The 16,757-nt window shown below is 38.4% G+C and overlaps 1 protein-coding gene across 3 annotated transcripts in view; it reads left to right on the forward strand.

The window, feature by feature from the left end:
* CAMKMT (calmodulin-lysine N-methyltransferase) overlaps positions 1-16,757 on the forward strand; it is a 316,073-nt gene that overhangs the window by 281,431 nt on the left and 17,885 nt on the right. For all 3 annotated transcript variants that reach the window (XM_074378797.1, XM_010967729.3, XM_045504792.2), the window contains one exon: positions 11,610-11,684. In XM_074378797.1, coding sequence (XP_074234898.1) covers positions 11,610-11,684 — 75 coding nt within the window. The remainder of the gene's footprint in view (positions 1-11,609; positions 11,685-16,757) is intronic.

Genomic DNA, 16,757 nt, shown 5'->3' on the forward strand with positions numbered 1-16,757 from the left:
TATTTTTCTGTTCCTTGAAGCAATTAGTATACTTTATCCTTCGTATTTGAAAGGTTTTAAGATTTCTATTTGGAGCACATTTTGAAAGACGTGATAAATGACGTGATAAATGAAAGACAGGATAAGAAGTGAATCCATCCATAAGGCTTAAGGAACCAAACAATTTTTAGTAGAAGAAAATCGAGCTCTGGAGATTCAGACATCAGTTTGTGTATCAGATAGCCGACTTTCATTTCAGGATAGGCTTCTTCTCAGGCACGCACATGCAGTGTCTGTAGACAAACTGACATTGTGAGTAGGCATTTATCTGTCCTTTGTCAGGTTGAAGAGGAAGGTTAGAAGAAGGTAACTGCGATAAGGAAGCTGACGGCTCGCTCTCTTTAAGAAGTTTTCCAATAAAATATACCTGTTAGTGAGTTTTGCTAGAATTATGGTAACAGAATTTCAAGAACTGCTGAGAATTCTAGAGATGCCACAGTCCTGTTTCCTTCTGTTGCCATCTTGGGTGTAGGAAAATGAAGTTACTCAGTGTACTTCATATTTTTTTTGTACTTCATATTATTAAAATCTTTTACTTGCTTGACACTTTTATAGAAGGGCTCATGTCCCTACTCTTTAGTGTTTTGCACTGAACAAATAAGCTCTCACAGAACAAATGTTATCCAGTTTCAGATATTTTGGTAGAGTTCTCCTTTATGTATTTAAATGAGCCAGATTTTAAAATTTGGGGGCATGGTATTTTTAGGGGTTCTCTTAAGCTTCAGCACATTAAAAATTAATAGAATATTCTAAAAATCATGTTGATATTTGTATTACAGTGGCATTTTCATTGTGACTGAAAAATATATATAAATCAACTTAATTTTGACTTCTTTCTAATTCTTGTATCTTTTTTTCTCTTATAGAATTTTATTGGATTAAAAAAAAAATCCCGGAATGATATTAAATACAAGGCATCTTTGAGTCTGACTTTGTTGGGAGTCCGCTAGTGTTTCACCATTAAGTATGCATTAGCTTTTGAGTTGAAGTAGATATGATATTTTTTATGTTGTTAAGGAATTCTTTATTGATTCCTGTTTTTAAAAGATTTTATCATAAATAAATATGGAGCTTTAGCAGATGTCTTTTCAGCAGGTATAGAGATAACCAAATTATTTTTCTTAGTTCACCTGTAACTATGACAACTCATGTTAACAGGTTTCCTAATATTAAAACATTTCTGCATTTCTAATCAATTGGTCATGGTATCTTAATCTTTCTTTTAATGTGCTTCTATATTCTAGTAATACGTTATCTGGGATTTTTTTAAAATAATGTGTTTATTGAGCTATAATTCAGATACCATACAATTCACCCACTTAAAGTATATAATTCAGTGCCCTTTAGTATATTCATAGAGTTGTGCGACTAATATAATCAACTTTAGAGCATTTTCACCACCACCCTCAAAGAAATTCCAACCCATTAGCAGTGCTAGATAATCACTAATTTAGTTTCTGTCTGTCTCTGTGGATCTGTTTATTCTGGACATTTCACATAAATGGAATCATACAATATGTGGTCTGTCATTTCTGGCTTCTTTCACTTAACATAGAGTTTTGAGATTCATCTATGTTTTAGCATATATCAAGACATCTTTCATTTTTATGGCTGAATAATATTCCATCACATGGATATACCATGTTTTATCCATTCATTAGTTGATGGACATTTGGATTATTTCCATTTTTTGGCTCTTATGAATAGTGCTGCTATGAACATTTTTATACAAGTTTTGTGACAAGTTTTATTTCTTTTTTGTGTATATGGTCATATGGTGACTCTATGTTTAACCTTTTGAGCGATTTGGGACAAGACACATTTGAGGTGGATGTAGAGCATAAATATGAGTTTGCTTTGTGACAATGACTAGCCAGCAGTGAGGAATAAAGGTTCAAATCTCAGGAAAGTGTTGTGCTATAAGATTTGGAGATCAAAATCAAGAGCTAAGAGCAGAACTATGGAAACTGGAGAGTCAGAAGAGAAGATGGCCAAGGACAGAATCTTGGGAACTTTTGCCTGTGATTCAGGAGTCGAGTAATAGGGGCCTGTAAGGGATGCTGAGAAAGGACTGGAGACAGGAAGGCTGAATCAGGGTGGTGTGGTATAATATCACTCCTTCATGGAAGCAAGTCCAGGAGAGAATTTCAAGGAGAGGGTGATCAGCAGTGTCAGAGCAATTCTAGTGATGGTTGTGAGAAGGGTCATATTGCCAGGACAGGTGAATCAACATGAGTAGACGACTCCTGCAAAATGTTCATGGCAAAGGGAAAGAGAAATAGGCTGTGGACTAGAGAGAAGTGGAGTTGCAGGCAGAATTGGGCATGTTGGCAGGCATGTCAGTATAGCTGAGGAAGAAGCAGTAAGTATGATGGGGGCCAGTATTTAATGGAGCAAGGATCTGGAGCAGTGCTTCTCCAAGTATGGTCCCCAGACCAGCAGCCTCAGCATCACCTGGAAATGTGTTAGAAGTGCAGATTCTCGTGCATCTCCATATGTCTCACCCCAGACATAATGAATCAGAAACTCTTGGGATTGAAACCCAGCGAGCTTTGTTTTAACAAACTTTCCTAGGATTCTGATGCACACTCAAGTTTGGAAACCACTGACCTGGAGGAAAGAGGAAGGAGTGGTTTTATCCTGAGCACAGGTTGAGGTGAGGGGTTCTCTTTGAAAGGATGGGTGGCTTTACTTCCTTTTGGACAACAGGAGAGGGAAAAATGAAGAAGAGGAAAAAATGATATCACATAATCCCAGGCTCTCAGTAAGGTCATTGGCTGAGAACAAAGACCTGGGATGTTTGCAGAGCTCATGACAGTGATGTGCACATCCCAGCCTCCAAATGCTTGCCTCTTCGGTAGGCTTTGTCTAAGACGGCCTTCCTCTTCCTCTTTCCTGTCCAAACCCTGTCTTTAGGATCACATTTCCCCTTTTGCCTTCTTCAGGGTACCTTCCCCCAGCAGGGCCATCTGTAGCAATTTTTTTGTTTCACTGGAGTGTCTTGTCTTCCAAATAAGACCATATGTTCCCTCCAACTATAATAACTTTGTTACTTAGAAACAAGTCCTCTTTGTACTACTGTTCACGGCCTTCAGTGAGGTGCTCAATAACACTTTGTGACGGACTGGCTCACAAATTAGGGAATCAACAGATTGCTATCCCCTCTTGTTCTCAGTTTTCTGTTCCAGACTTAGATGGCACCTTTTCCCCAAGAATTTAAAACATTTTCTTATAGTGGTTTCTAGCATATGGCATTTTGAAACTCAATAAGTGATCTGGAAAAATGAAGGGACAAGCGACAACTAGGGAATTGTTTGAAAGAATAGAAACGATTCCCCAGTGTAAGGAAACATCATAAACGACTCGAACGGGCCCTCTGTGAGGGAGAGCTCAGCCCACACAGACTTCGAGAGGTAAGATGGAAGAAACTGGGAAAGGCTACTGGAGTCCATGGCAAAGAAGAATGCCTATAACATCCATGCAAAGAAAACTACTGCCTTTCCCACTGCCGAAGAATCCTTAGCAAGCATAATGGGGAATTGTCTCTGTACACTACTGCCTTGTTAACAGCACAGTTAAAAACTGTGACTCACTCCCCAACCAGGGGTCTGCAATATAATGGTAAATAAGTATTAACCACGGGAATATGAGAAAAGAAATGCTTTAAATCTCTAGAGAGAGAGAAATCTGTGATCACCACAATGAAATACAAATTAAGTTAAGCATGTTTGACATTAGGTTTTATTACAAACTTGAAACAGAGACTTTTTGTTCAGTATGAGTTTTAAATCACAAGGTAGAAGTCCTATCAGAAATTGACTTGGCTTTGCATTTCAGGTTGAATGAAAAGACATAAGTTACTGCAAGAGTAAGAGAAGGGAAACTAATATTTATTGAGCACCTATAATGCACTTTTATATACACTATCTCATTCAAAGCTTTATCCTCCTGCAATGCAACCATCACTGTCTCTTTTTTACAGTTGAGGGCAATGATACTCAGCTTCTCTCAGCCTTGTAAGTGGTGGAGTATTTAAACTCAGAGCTTTGTAGCTGCAAAACCCAACATTCTTTCTGCTCTGCTATACCTGTTAAATCTACCAGGATTGACATGCCTGTAGCTATGAAGATTTTTAAAGCATAAGGAGTTTTGTAATGATTATTGCTTTTATATTTATATCTGTAAAAGGTACTTTGTAATGAATTTCAAACAAATAAGATTTTGACATTATGATGAAATAAAATGGAGACAACATACATTTTATCTTAGTGTCAATGTAATTACAAGTAGCACATTGACATAACTTGGGTGTTTGGTAAAATCATCCCTTACATGTCTTTACAGGAAATGTTATGCCTTAGATTGTAAAGCTCACATAGAGCAAGAGACCTAGCTATGTGTTTATATTTACCCTGCTCTCTTTCAGAGAGCATTTTCTTTTTTTTTTTTTAAACAGTTTTGATGTGGTAAAATTGGCATTCAATAAACTGTATGTAGACTTTTATAAGGTTTGCAATTTGTATACACCCTTGAAGACCATCCCCATAATCGAACTACTGAACATATCTATCACCCCACCCCCACCAAAGTTTCCTAGTGACCCTTGATGATCCCTCCTTTCTGACCCTTGAAGGTTCCTCTCTCTCCAGGAAACCACTGATTTACTCTCCCTTACTATAAATTAGTTTATATTTTCTAGAGTTTCAAATAAATGAAATCGCTCAATCACTTTTTCTTTTGAACCCAGTGTTCTTTCAGTCAGTAAAATTATTTTGAGATCGCCTATGTTGTTGCATGTATCAATAGTTCTTTCCTTTTAACTCCTTTTTTAAACAATTTTTATTTTTTATATATTTTTATTGAAGTAAAGTTGGTTTACAATGTTGTGTTAATTTCTGATGTACAACATAGTGATTCAGTTATACATATATATGTATATATATTCCTACTCATATTCTTTTTCATTATAGGCTATTACGAGATATTGAATATTGTTCCTTGTGCTATACAGTATAAACTTGTTGTTTATCTAATTTTTTTATAGTAGTTGATATCTGCAGATCCCAAACTCCCAATTTATCCCTCTCCATCCCCTTCCTATCATGGTAACCATAAGTTTGTTTTCTATGTCTGAGTCTGTTTCTGCTTTGTAAATAAGTTCATTTGTGTCATTTTTTTTAGATTCCACGTATGAGTCTTATCATATGGTATTTTTCTTTCTCTTTCTGGCTCACTTCACTTAGTATGACAATCTCCCTTTATTCCTGAGTACTATCCCACTGTGTGGCTATGCCTCAGTTTGTTTATCCTTTCACCTATTGATGAACTTGTGGGTTGTTTGGGCTATTACAAATAAAGCTGTAATGAACATTTGTGTGCACGTATGGATAGATGGATATTTGCTTTGTGTGGATATCTGCCTTCACTTTTCTAGGGTAAATACCTAAGAGTGAAACAGCTAGATCATATAGAGGCATATATTTAACTTTTAAATTAAGCTCCCAAACTGTTTTCCAAAGTGGTTTATTTTATATCCCCCCTCAGTAGTGTTCAAGAGTTCCATTTCTCCACATTCTCATCAACACTCAATATGATCAATCTTTTAAATTATAGCCTTTCTAATATGTGTATAGTGGTATCTTGTTGGGGTTTTAAATTTCCCTAATGACTAATGATGTTGGGTATCTTTTCATGTGCTTATTTGCCACTTAAATCTTCTTTGGTGAAGTGTCTATTAAAATGCTTTACTCATTTTTTTTAATTGGGTTGCTTGTTTTCTGATTATTAACATACTCAGACTTCTTTGTATCTTCTGGATATAAGCTCTTTATCAGATATATGTTTTGCAAAGATATAAGATATTTCTCCCAGCCTGTGGTTTGTCTTCACTTTCTCTTCCTAGCACCTTTCAAAGTGCAAAGTATTATTTCAATTCTTTGCGTGTCTGGTAATCTTTGACTTTATGCCAGGTATTTTGAATTTTACCTTTTTTGGGATCTGAATGTTTTTGTATTCTTCTACATGTTTTGGGGTTTGGTTTTGGGACACATTTATTTTGAAATAATTTGTTCTTTGGGGGTATAACTTTTAAGATTTGTTAGGCAGAAACAAAGCAGCATTTAGTTTAGGGCTCATTATTCTCCACTACTGAGACAAGACCCATCTGAGGACCATACCCAGTGCCCTGTGAATTACGAGGTTTTTTAGTCTTGCTGGTGAGAACAGGTGCTATTCCCGGCCCTGTGTGAACACTGGCCAGTCCCCTCCAGTCTTCTCAGGTGGTTCTTTTCCCACCCACAAGTAGTTTCCTCATGCACATGCTCCAGTCAGGCCTCTGCAGAATATTTCAGGGAGAGTATCCACAGATGCTTAGAGTTCTCTGTCTGTGCCGCACTCTCCTACCTGGTACTCAGTACTGGGAACTGTAACTGCCTTGCTTTCTTAGCTCCAGCTCCTTAGCCCAGGGAGCCCACTTCGCTCCTGCCCAGATACCCTCCCTGTGCTGTGGCCTGGAAGCTCTCTTACGGCAGTAACGTGGGGTGATGGTATTTTCCCCCTCTCTCAAAGATTGTCCTTTGTTGCTGATTCTCAGTGTCTTGAAAACTATTATTTTATATATTTTGTGTGGTTTTGTGTGTGTGTGTGTGTGTGGTGGTTTCAGGCATTGAGGTAAATGAGGGCCTTGTTACTCCATCTTAACTGGAAGTAGAAATCCTCAGAAAGCATTTTAAGTGGCCTCCATATCTGCCTAATCTACACATGCTATTCAGAGAACAACTTAATATAGGAACCTCTGTTTCTTGAGTGCCTTCTGTATGCCAGGCTCTCTGCTAGGTATATTCATACACAATTCATTCAAATGACATGTTTATTGAGCAGCTATTATGTGTCAAGAACTCTCCTAAGGAGGTGAAAATACCTCATGGAACAAACAGATTTTAGAAATCCCTGTCCCAGGATGCTTATCTTCTACTGGAGAAAGAGAACTTTAAAAATTAATCATTGAGTTAAATAGCATGTTAAATGGTAATAATTGCTATAGAAAAATAAAGAGCAGGTTAAGGGAGTTCAGGAGCACTGGAGTGGAAATGAATGGTTGCCGTTTTAAATAGAGTGGTCAGGGTAGACTTCTCTGAGAAGGTAAGACATTGGAGCAAAGACTTGAAAGGGGTAAGGGAACAGCCACAGGGATATCTGGAGGAGGAACAGCCACACAGAGGAAGCAGCCAGTTTAAAGGCCCTAAGGCAGAGGTGGACGCCTGGTGTGTTCCAGAAATTATAAAGAGATCAGTGTTTCTAGAGCAAAGAGAGCAAGGGGGAGAGGACTAGGAGGTGAGGTCAGGGTAGTAACTGGCTTGCACGGGGGTTACACGTCACTGGAAAGACTTTGGCTTTTATTCTGAGTGGAGAGAGGAGCCATTACAAGGTAGAAAATAGAGAAGGCTCATGATTTGATACACATTTTTAAAGAATCACTCTGGCTGCTCCCTTGAGCAGCAACTGTGGGGTTACAGCAGGGAGACCAATTAGGAGACTATACAATAATTCAGATGAGAGACGATGGTGGTTTAGACCAGAGTGGGAGCGTGGAGATAGAGAAAAGTTGGATTTTGACGTATTTCAAAAGTAGTGCTAACTGTATTTCTTGGCATATTCAATGTGGCGTGTAAAAGAAAAGTAAGAGTCCAGGATATAGTGAAAGGTTTTGGCCTGAGCTGCTGGAAGGGTAGAGTTAACAAGATGAGAAAGACAGTGAATGAAATGAATTTGGGGAAAGATGATGAGGAATTAAATATTGGAGATAATAAGTTTGAGATGTCAATTTAAACATCCAAGTGGAAATAATAAAATAGCAAGTTGGATATATGAGAGGTGCGGGCTGGTAGGTCAAATAAAATAAAGACTAACAACTGAGCTGAATTTAGCAATGTGGAGATCTTTGGTAGGTCTGCAAGAACATTTTTGGTGGAATGTTGGGGGCAAATGCCTGATTGGGAGGAGAGGAATTGAAAATAGCGAGTTTAAACAACTTTTTCATGGAATTATGCTGCAGGGGAGGAATAGGGAAATGAAGCAATAACCAAAAGGGTGGGTGGAGTCAAGAGAGGATATTTTAAAAGGAGAAAATAATTGCATGTTTGAATACTGATGGAAATAATCCAGTAGAGAGGAAAGAATGGATAGCACAGGATAAAGAAGGGAGAATTGCTGGAGCTATGCCCTACAGGAGACCAAAGAGGGTGGCGCTAGTGTGTAAGGAGGTACTGGCTCTAGATAGGAGTATGGCTAATTCATCCATGATAAGAGGCAGGAAGGAGAGTATGTAGGTACAGATGCTGTGAGGAGTGTTAAGTGTGGTGGTCGGAGTTTGGGGAAGTTCTCATCTGACTGCTGCAATTCTGATGGTGAAGTAGGCAGCAAGGTCATCAGCTGAAAGTAAGAGTGAGGGAGGAAGTGTTAGAATTTTGAAAGAAGTGAAGATGGTGGAAAATAACAAGCTGGGAGATCAGGAGCATAAATGGGCAAGGGAAATGGAAGTGTAACTGCCGGACATCAAGAATCCACTTGTGGTTCATGGTCATGAATTTAAAGCAAAGTCAGTCAGGATGCTTGTGTGCTTTCTCCAACCACAGTCAGGTGCATGGATGCAGCCTTAGAGCAGGCAGAGAGCTGGATTTAACAAAGGTGAGGAAGTGAGAAAGGGCCAAGGGAGCGAAGGGTCTGTGCAAGGGAGTAGTTAAGATGATTGGCTACGGGACTCAAGCTGGGCAAGGAGGGAAGATAAATGTTAAGAAGAGGGACGGTGAGGTGGTGATAACACCAGCAGGTTGTAGGCCGGTAGGACTGGATAATGGTTGGAATTAGAGTCCCCTCTGGAAGGGGTGAGCTGTGAAAGGTAGAGGGGCTGTCATGGTTGCAGTTATTGGTAGACAAGGACTAAGGGCAGGGCTGCTCCACGAAGAGGCCATGGACTGGTACCAGTCTGTGAACAGTACGCTAGTGAGCTGCAGCGAGCTAAGTTCAGAAATTGAAGTGAATGTTTAGAAATATTACTGTAACATCCAAGCATATGATCAGTGGACTTGTGTTTGGAATGTCTTTTCTTTTTAAATCTCACTTGTCTATTCACTTGTAATTGTATTTTACCAAAGTAACGGTCTGCCACAGATTGGTTATAAACAAACAAAAAAAATCTGGTCCTTCCCCACGAAGCACTGCTCTAGTGTGTGTGAGTGAGTGTCTGAGGAGGGTGTAGGGCACATTCATCAGAGGAGAGGATTTGGAAGGACCAGCTCCTTGAATATCGAGGTCACCAACATCTCTGGCCTTCCAAAGTAGAAGCCACCTGATTCCACCACTCTTGGCACCATTCTCATCATAGGCTGTGCGAAAGACACAACTCAGGATGCAGTGTGAATGATGCTCTGAGAGTGTTTGAGAAGGTGGCCATCGTTATCACTATTTTACAGATGAGTAAACAGACTTAGAGAGGTTACATAATTGCCCAAGTCCACACAACTAGTCAGGGAAGGAACCAATATTTGAACTTAGGTATGCCTGCGATGCCAAAGCTGGACTCTATCCATAACACTCCTCCTTCTTTGTCACCTGCTTACAGTTATGGGGACAGCATAGCCATAAGCCTCAGGAAAACTGGGGGGAAATGCCTTTTGGGAATGTGTGGTGGTCCATGCGGCCAAGCTGAACACCCTACTTTCTTTTAGAATCATGACTCGTTACATCTGCTGTGGTAACCCACAACTGATTGCCATCTAGACCCCTATCTCTCCAGTTTGTCTTTTTGAACCAAGAGGCTGAAGCACCTCAGGAATCCAATATTACCACAGGATTTCCAGCACTTTCTGTCCTGGTGCATTAGTAATGACACATGCATTAGAAGCATTTTCTAAATAATGGTTCCTGAATGGTAAGATTATGAGTAATTTTACTACTTTGATTTTTTTCCCCAAATGTGTGCAGTGGATACATTACTTTTATGATCTGCGAAGGTCTAGCATTGAGCTATACTTTAAACAATCTTGTTCGTGTAGAAACTAAGACTCAGGTCTCTGATAAGGGCTGAACAGGCCCGCTCTCTCACTGAGCCTGAGTCCCAGCTGCACCGGAAGCCTTAGCATTTCCAGAAAAGTTGGTGCTGGTTACTTCCCACTCTCCCCAGGTGCACGGAGTATTTGAGGAATCAATCCAAAAACAAAGTAGCGCTCATCCCTTAGGGGTTTCCTGGTTTCCTGGTTTCCTGTTTTCCTCTGTTTCTTGACTCTGCAGTGGGTCAGGGCAACTACAGCAAAACTACAGTTAATTTGTAAAGCTCGTCCATGTGCCACAGGACCTGTGAACAGAGGTGTAGTCCACTTCGTCTGTAAAGCCCTCCCTGGAGCTGAGTCTGTGTGCTTACATAACACCTAGGACACGGCATCAGAATTAGGGGCTTTCTGCTAGGCTGCCTCTGTGAAGGCATGGCCTGTAGGCCATCCCAGGGCCTGCCACGTAGGAGGTGGTCCTAAGGATGAGTCAAAGGAGTGAATGAACAACTGATGTTCAGTCTGCATAGGTATTTTCATGGAGATGTGTTTAATCTTTTCTACTTTGAAAACTTCACTGTCGTGGATGTATAGTAATGTATATGAAAAAATAAGACTTCTTTTTATATTCAAATACATGACTTTTCACCCAGGGAAGATGTAGAAGAAATAAAGAACTCACCAAGATAAGCAAATACAACTGGACAGAGTAGGCTGTGCTCACTCAGTTTAGTTTTAAATAATAATCAAAATAGATAATAGAAGCAGAAGTTTACTTTGAAAAATAATGCTGCAAATCAGAGTTGATGTGGTGGAACAAGGAGTCAGTAAAATACTTTAATATGGTAAAATGCTAATCATCCAAGTTATTAATTGAGAGTAACTTATAATCTCTGGTTGGTGTCATAGGCATAACTAGAATTTTCAAATACTTGTTTTTAATATGAGGTTTAAAACCTGATCCTCTTTTGGTGACAAAGTGTCAGGACAGGTGAATTTTAAAACGTACCTGAAAACTGAAAAATACCAAGTGAAAGTTTGGTATTCTTTTCTTCCATCTTGCCAAATTACTCACCTCATCCATAAGAAATGCAACCGACATGCCAGGCATTAAGTTTCACATCATTTTTTAAAATAAATTTGTATACCAGAAATAGGGAATACTTTGATTTCAGGATGTACCTCACTGATGTTAAGAATCTAGACTCATTCTGAGGACTGTGGTCAAGATAAGATATTTTTCCCTAGTTTGTCTACACAAACCTATAACAACTAGCAAAAGCTTAACTATTGTATTTGAATAGAGAATTCTCCCTCTTCTAGATTTGAAGGCTAAGTAAAATGTAGAACAGACAGTTACAGCCCTTGGTTTTTATTTTTTTTTTTTTGTATTATGCCTTTTGATATAATTTGTATATACCTTTTAAATAGTTTCAAGTGCCACAAAAAATAATGTTAATAGCTCAAAAATCAAAAGTTAAAAAAAAAAACCCTAAGTATAATTTTAAAAATCTTTTTCTCCTCAAGCGTTTTACGATGGGATAATGAGACAGATGTCTCTCAACTGGAAGGACATTTTGACATTGTTATGTGTGCTGACTGGTAAGTACATAAAAATCATAAAAATCGTGTTAGAAAAAAATAGCTTTGCTGGAGTAATTGGGCTGTACTGCTTTGCTGACAGCGAGGCAAAGTCAACAAATGAGGCACAAAGCCGCCTTAACCTCAACAAATTAATATTCATCTCCATGTGACAGTTATAAGGTAGTCTTCTATCACACAGTAACTTCTACCACATTATTTCCCAAAGATTGATTTTGAGAAGCATTTCCATTTTCTGGAATTGCCTCTGTTTCATGCTTGACGTATCAGTAAATGGACGACTTAGGCAAATTGCAAATAATTATGGCTCGGAGAGGAATAGTCTGGAGAAAAAGGAGTTTATCAACACAAACAGCTCAATTAGCTTACTTCTTAGGAGAGATCTGACTATTGATATAAGGGAATATGTGTGTGTGTGTGTGTGTGTGTGTGTGTACACATACATGCTCCAGCATATAAACATATCTGTGGACTATCTTTAGGGAAATAGCTTTTCTTAAAATGTATATTTGCTATCTGGTATTTTCAGTGTCTTCAATTATGATATTTAATTATACATAAAGCAGGAATTATAAAATTACATTTTATGTTATGCAAATAATAATATTGAAATCTCTGTCAGGTGCCTGCCTTTTAAAAATAATTTACATGAGATGTTTGGTCTTCTCTTTTAGCCCGATCTACTTATGGTTAATGAAAGTCTGATCCTAAGTTACAGGATAAATATGTATCAAACCTTAATAATTATTTCAACTAATCTTATGTATTTTCTTCATGTGTTGAATAGTAATTATTTTAGCATATGGGAAATATAGACCATTCACAAGTATTTTTCCTGTTAAGAGTAAGACCTTATTTGATCGTGATTTTTTTAAATGACACTATAGACTTGAAAACACAAGTTCAGATTCTGAAGAAGTTCTATTATACTGAGAAGCCCAAACGTAAGATCCAGAACCTAGAGACGACTTTCTCTATCCTAGAGTTGAATGATTAGAATGAAATTTTCAGGAAGTTTTTTTTCTTTAATCATTATTTAATAAGATTTTCAGTGGGTAACTTTCTACCTGAGCCAATGGAATTAGGTTTGCTTTCTGTTTTCCCCTGGAAAATATTTCTCAGTGAAAAAGAAATATTTTCTTCAACTTTTAGTTGTGATTTTCCAGTTTTTCATGGCTGTTTTAGTCTCCCTGCATCCGATTTCAGAAAACCTTTTTACAAAAAAAGAGAGAGACGGATTTCTGACTAATCACTGATATTGTGTCTCAATATGACATCCCTCATCTAATCAAAAATAAGGAGCTAAAACCTCACCATATGATTTGAGCAAGTAATTTAGTAAATGCCTTTCCTCACCAAATATGAGAAAGGATCCTCCAGGTTTCATTGCACAGATGAAGATAATGCTGGCAGGATTAGATCAGATTAAGCATGAAAGTCAGATCAGAGAGCAGTGGAAAGAGGGAAGGAGGGCAGAATCTTCTTGGAGCTTCAGACGCGGGTCGCACACGGATGGACTCTGATTATGTGGGGAGAGTCAGGTCTGGCCAAGAGATTTAGAGTTAAATTTGTCCTCTGCACAAATATCAAAACAGCCTGGCTTTGTCATACCTTGTGTTATGGACACTTACACCATGTCATCCTATTTGTACCAGAGCAACAAGCAGAGGAAGTAAGATTTAAGCTCTTTTCTGATTAATGTTCTCAGTTAGGGTAAAAATAGCCACACAAAATGTTTGAAAAATAGTCTTTTCTCCCCGAGCCAACAACAGGATCTCATACAACTGATATACATAATGCATATTCAGTTAAGGCTTTCATTACAAATACATAATGTAATAGTACAATGTTCTTTGTACACACACCCCCCCATACACACACACACATCTAGTTGCTATTGGGAATGTATATATTCAAATGAACTAAATACACCAAGTTTCATTTTATAAATGGCTTTTCTGTGCATGAATTGTTAAGTTTTTTTCCCCCCTGGTGTTGTAAGTTCCAGACCGTCAGCCTGTTTATAATTTCCCATTTGTAAGTGGGAAACATTAAGCTACTCTCACTGTGACGCTGATATTATTTCCAGAAGAAATGCTTTGGTAATGGCCTGTCTTCAGATTCACAGGGATGGGGTAAGCTGTTTAGAAACTTAGAAAGTACAGTGATGTTCATAGTATACATGTTGTGTGTAGAGCAGGGAAGTTCAGGATGCCACGAGTTCTTTGTGTCCTGTAGGACTGGTGTTTCTCTGTCAGAGTTATCGCACGCATGGATGCTGCTCCTGGGGCAGGCAGGAAAGCAGACCATGTGGCTTTTTTTTTTTTTTTTTTTCACGAATGTCACAGAGGAGGAGAAGAAAGCTCTCTTTAGACACTACCTCCAAGATGAAACCTGAAATACTCAGTGCCAGTGGAAATAGGTGCCACACATAAATAGATCACGTTAAGTCTCACAGCATCCTTTAGTCATTGTCAGTCAATGAGATCTGGATTAGGCCATAGGAATATGAAGCGAGAGTCGGAGTTCAAATATTAGGTACATGGATTAAATTCTTACTGAAGCATTTCCAGCAAGGGTGGCATTGTCTGATTCCCTGAATAGCTAACCAGTGGTACTGCTTGATCCCATTTACATGAAAACAAGCTCTATTCACAAACCTATTCCAAACCCACATTGTGTTTCAAGTAAAATGCACATGATTACAACGGGCGGTGATATGTTTATGTTCTTAAATCATTCATATATTCATATATTTACATTCAAACATTCATAAACCTGTAGGCAATGGGGGAAATAACTTATCTCCCAGAAGAGACAGTTTCTTAGCTCACATCTAAATTTAGTAGCTCAGCTAGATTATAAAATAAAGAGGCAAACTGAAAGCTAGTCATTATTTCACCATTCAGCATTTTTGACAATGAAATATAGTTTCATGGTTCACCAGTTCCTAAGTAACTTGTAAAATGTCAACTTTGAAATAAACAGAAGGAAAAATCAAGGTACAGCCATACCTGCAAAAGGATGCTGTTGACAAACATCAAAATATTAGCATATTCAACCGCAGATGTAGGAAAAAAAAAAACAAACCCTGCCTATTAAGTTCTTTGGTTGACTTGTTTCATGTTGAATTTAATATGAGTTCCTTTCTTCTGAAATGCAGTCCAGCCTGGTCCTTGCTGAGTTTAGACTAGCGAGTGATTGTTAATTTTAAGCCTGCCTTTCCAGACTCCTGTACAATCACAATAATCTGAGAGTCTGGAAGTAAGATGTTTTTTACCCAATGAACACTTTCATTCAGTGTTTGATGGCTTTCCAGTTTACTGTAGCTCTGCAAAAATAAAAATGAGTCTGTGAATTTGAAAAAAAAAGAAATAAAGAAAGATTCTATACATCTGGATTCTCTAAAGGCTTGGAAAGCAGGTCTGAAATGCCACCCGTAGCCAGACACACCTGCAGCCTGAGACTTGGGGAAGAAGAGGGGGAAGTTATATCACCTCACCTCCTCTGACAGCGTTTTTTCACTAACTATATACAGTGGATTGATTCTGTTTTCTATCATTTTTACTTTAAATGATGAAAAAAGTTTGGGTTTGGTGAAAAAAAATTTTTTTTCTCAAATAGGCTCTAGAATTTCTTTTTCTTCCAGATAGTGTGATCATAGATAGTTCTGAATCACGGTTCACAGACCTTTCCACCTGAAAGGATTTTTAACCCAAATGTAGTCAGCCCTCTCGCCTCACACCTGAAGAAATCTGGTCCCAGAGAAGACAGACAGATTGCCAAGATCTCACGCCTATGGGGTGGCACCAAGTGAGATCAGAATAAGGCTCCCCCAGCAATCAGTTGATAAAAACTGTTAGAGGCCATTCATCTGCTGAAAGTTACATCTAAAACAGTGAGTTTGAGCACATTTCACCTTGAAAACTACAGGGAGGTATTCCTCTCTGTGGATACTGACAGAAATGTCTCCTTGTTCTCTGCACTAATTAATTTCCCAATGAGAGGAGTGGTAGCTGCTCTGTACTCTGCAGAAAACCCTGACTGCTTCTAAGGAGGTGATGAAAATGGCCTGGCACCTTTCCTTTGTCATACAATCTGTGATTCAGATCAGTGGAACAAAATAAGCGTTGATTCCACAAGTGAATTATATAGAGGTGTGTGTGTGTGTGTGTGTGTGTGTGTGTGTGTGTGTGTGTGTGTGTGTGTGTGTGTGTGTGTGTTTAATGGCCAAACTAGACTGACTGTCGATGTATTTTGATCAGTAACTGAAGGGAGAGTTGAAACGGTATCTCCATCCCAATCACTGACCCACTCAGCCTTTTTTAATAGATCCACTTAAGCTACTGCTGTTCTCTGAACCCATTAGGACTTATTTAAGGGGTGAATTTTCAGGAGATTATATATCACTCCCACTACAGCACAGAGAAATTGCTCATAGGATGGATCCTACAAAGCGTTATAAATTCTGCACCAGAGCTTCTGCAAGGTGAGCTTGCTTGGAATAAAAACCTATTAGAGAGCTACAAGAATCACTTTGGGGAAATTTGATTTGAAGTGATGGAGTAGACAGCATTAGCTTTCAAATAACTGTTTTGAATGTGTACTGTGTGTTAAGCTGCATTTTCTAGTGAGCTGTGATGTTAAGATCTTGGTCACCGTTGTCAACATTAAGTAGAAATAGTACTTTATAAGGTGATGCTTTAAACTCAGCTTTTATGTTGTTGTTTATTTCTAACAATCTTACCAGCTCTTAGGATGCCCAGGTATAAACTGAGAATATATCCCAACCATCACTTGGGTCCCATAGACCCAAGTAACTGACAGAGATATTTCTTACAGAGATAGTCTCCTTTAACAAAATAGAATGCTTCATTACTAAAATTTAAGATATTACCTCACTAAAGAGTAAGATACATAGTCCCAAAGAGAAAATTTTAGAACACTTAAATACAATTTGATTCCTTTCTTATCAGTCCTTACTGGTTATTAACCACTGATTAATATGACTAAAAGGCACATTTTTGTAGCGTTCAAATTAAACACATTCTGTGCTCTAAGATTTTAGTGCCT

Source organism: Camelus bactrianus, chromosome 15, assembly GCF_048773025.1.
Source record: "Camelus bactrianus isolate YW-2024 breed Bactrian camel chromosome 15, ASM4877302v1, whole genome shotgun sequence".
Lineage (NCBI taxonomy): Eukaryota > Metazoa > Chordata > Mammalia > Artiodactyla > Camelidae > Camelus > Camelus bactrianus.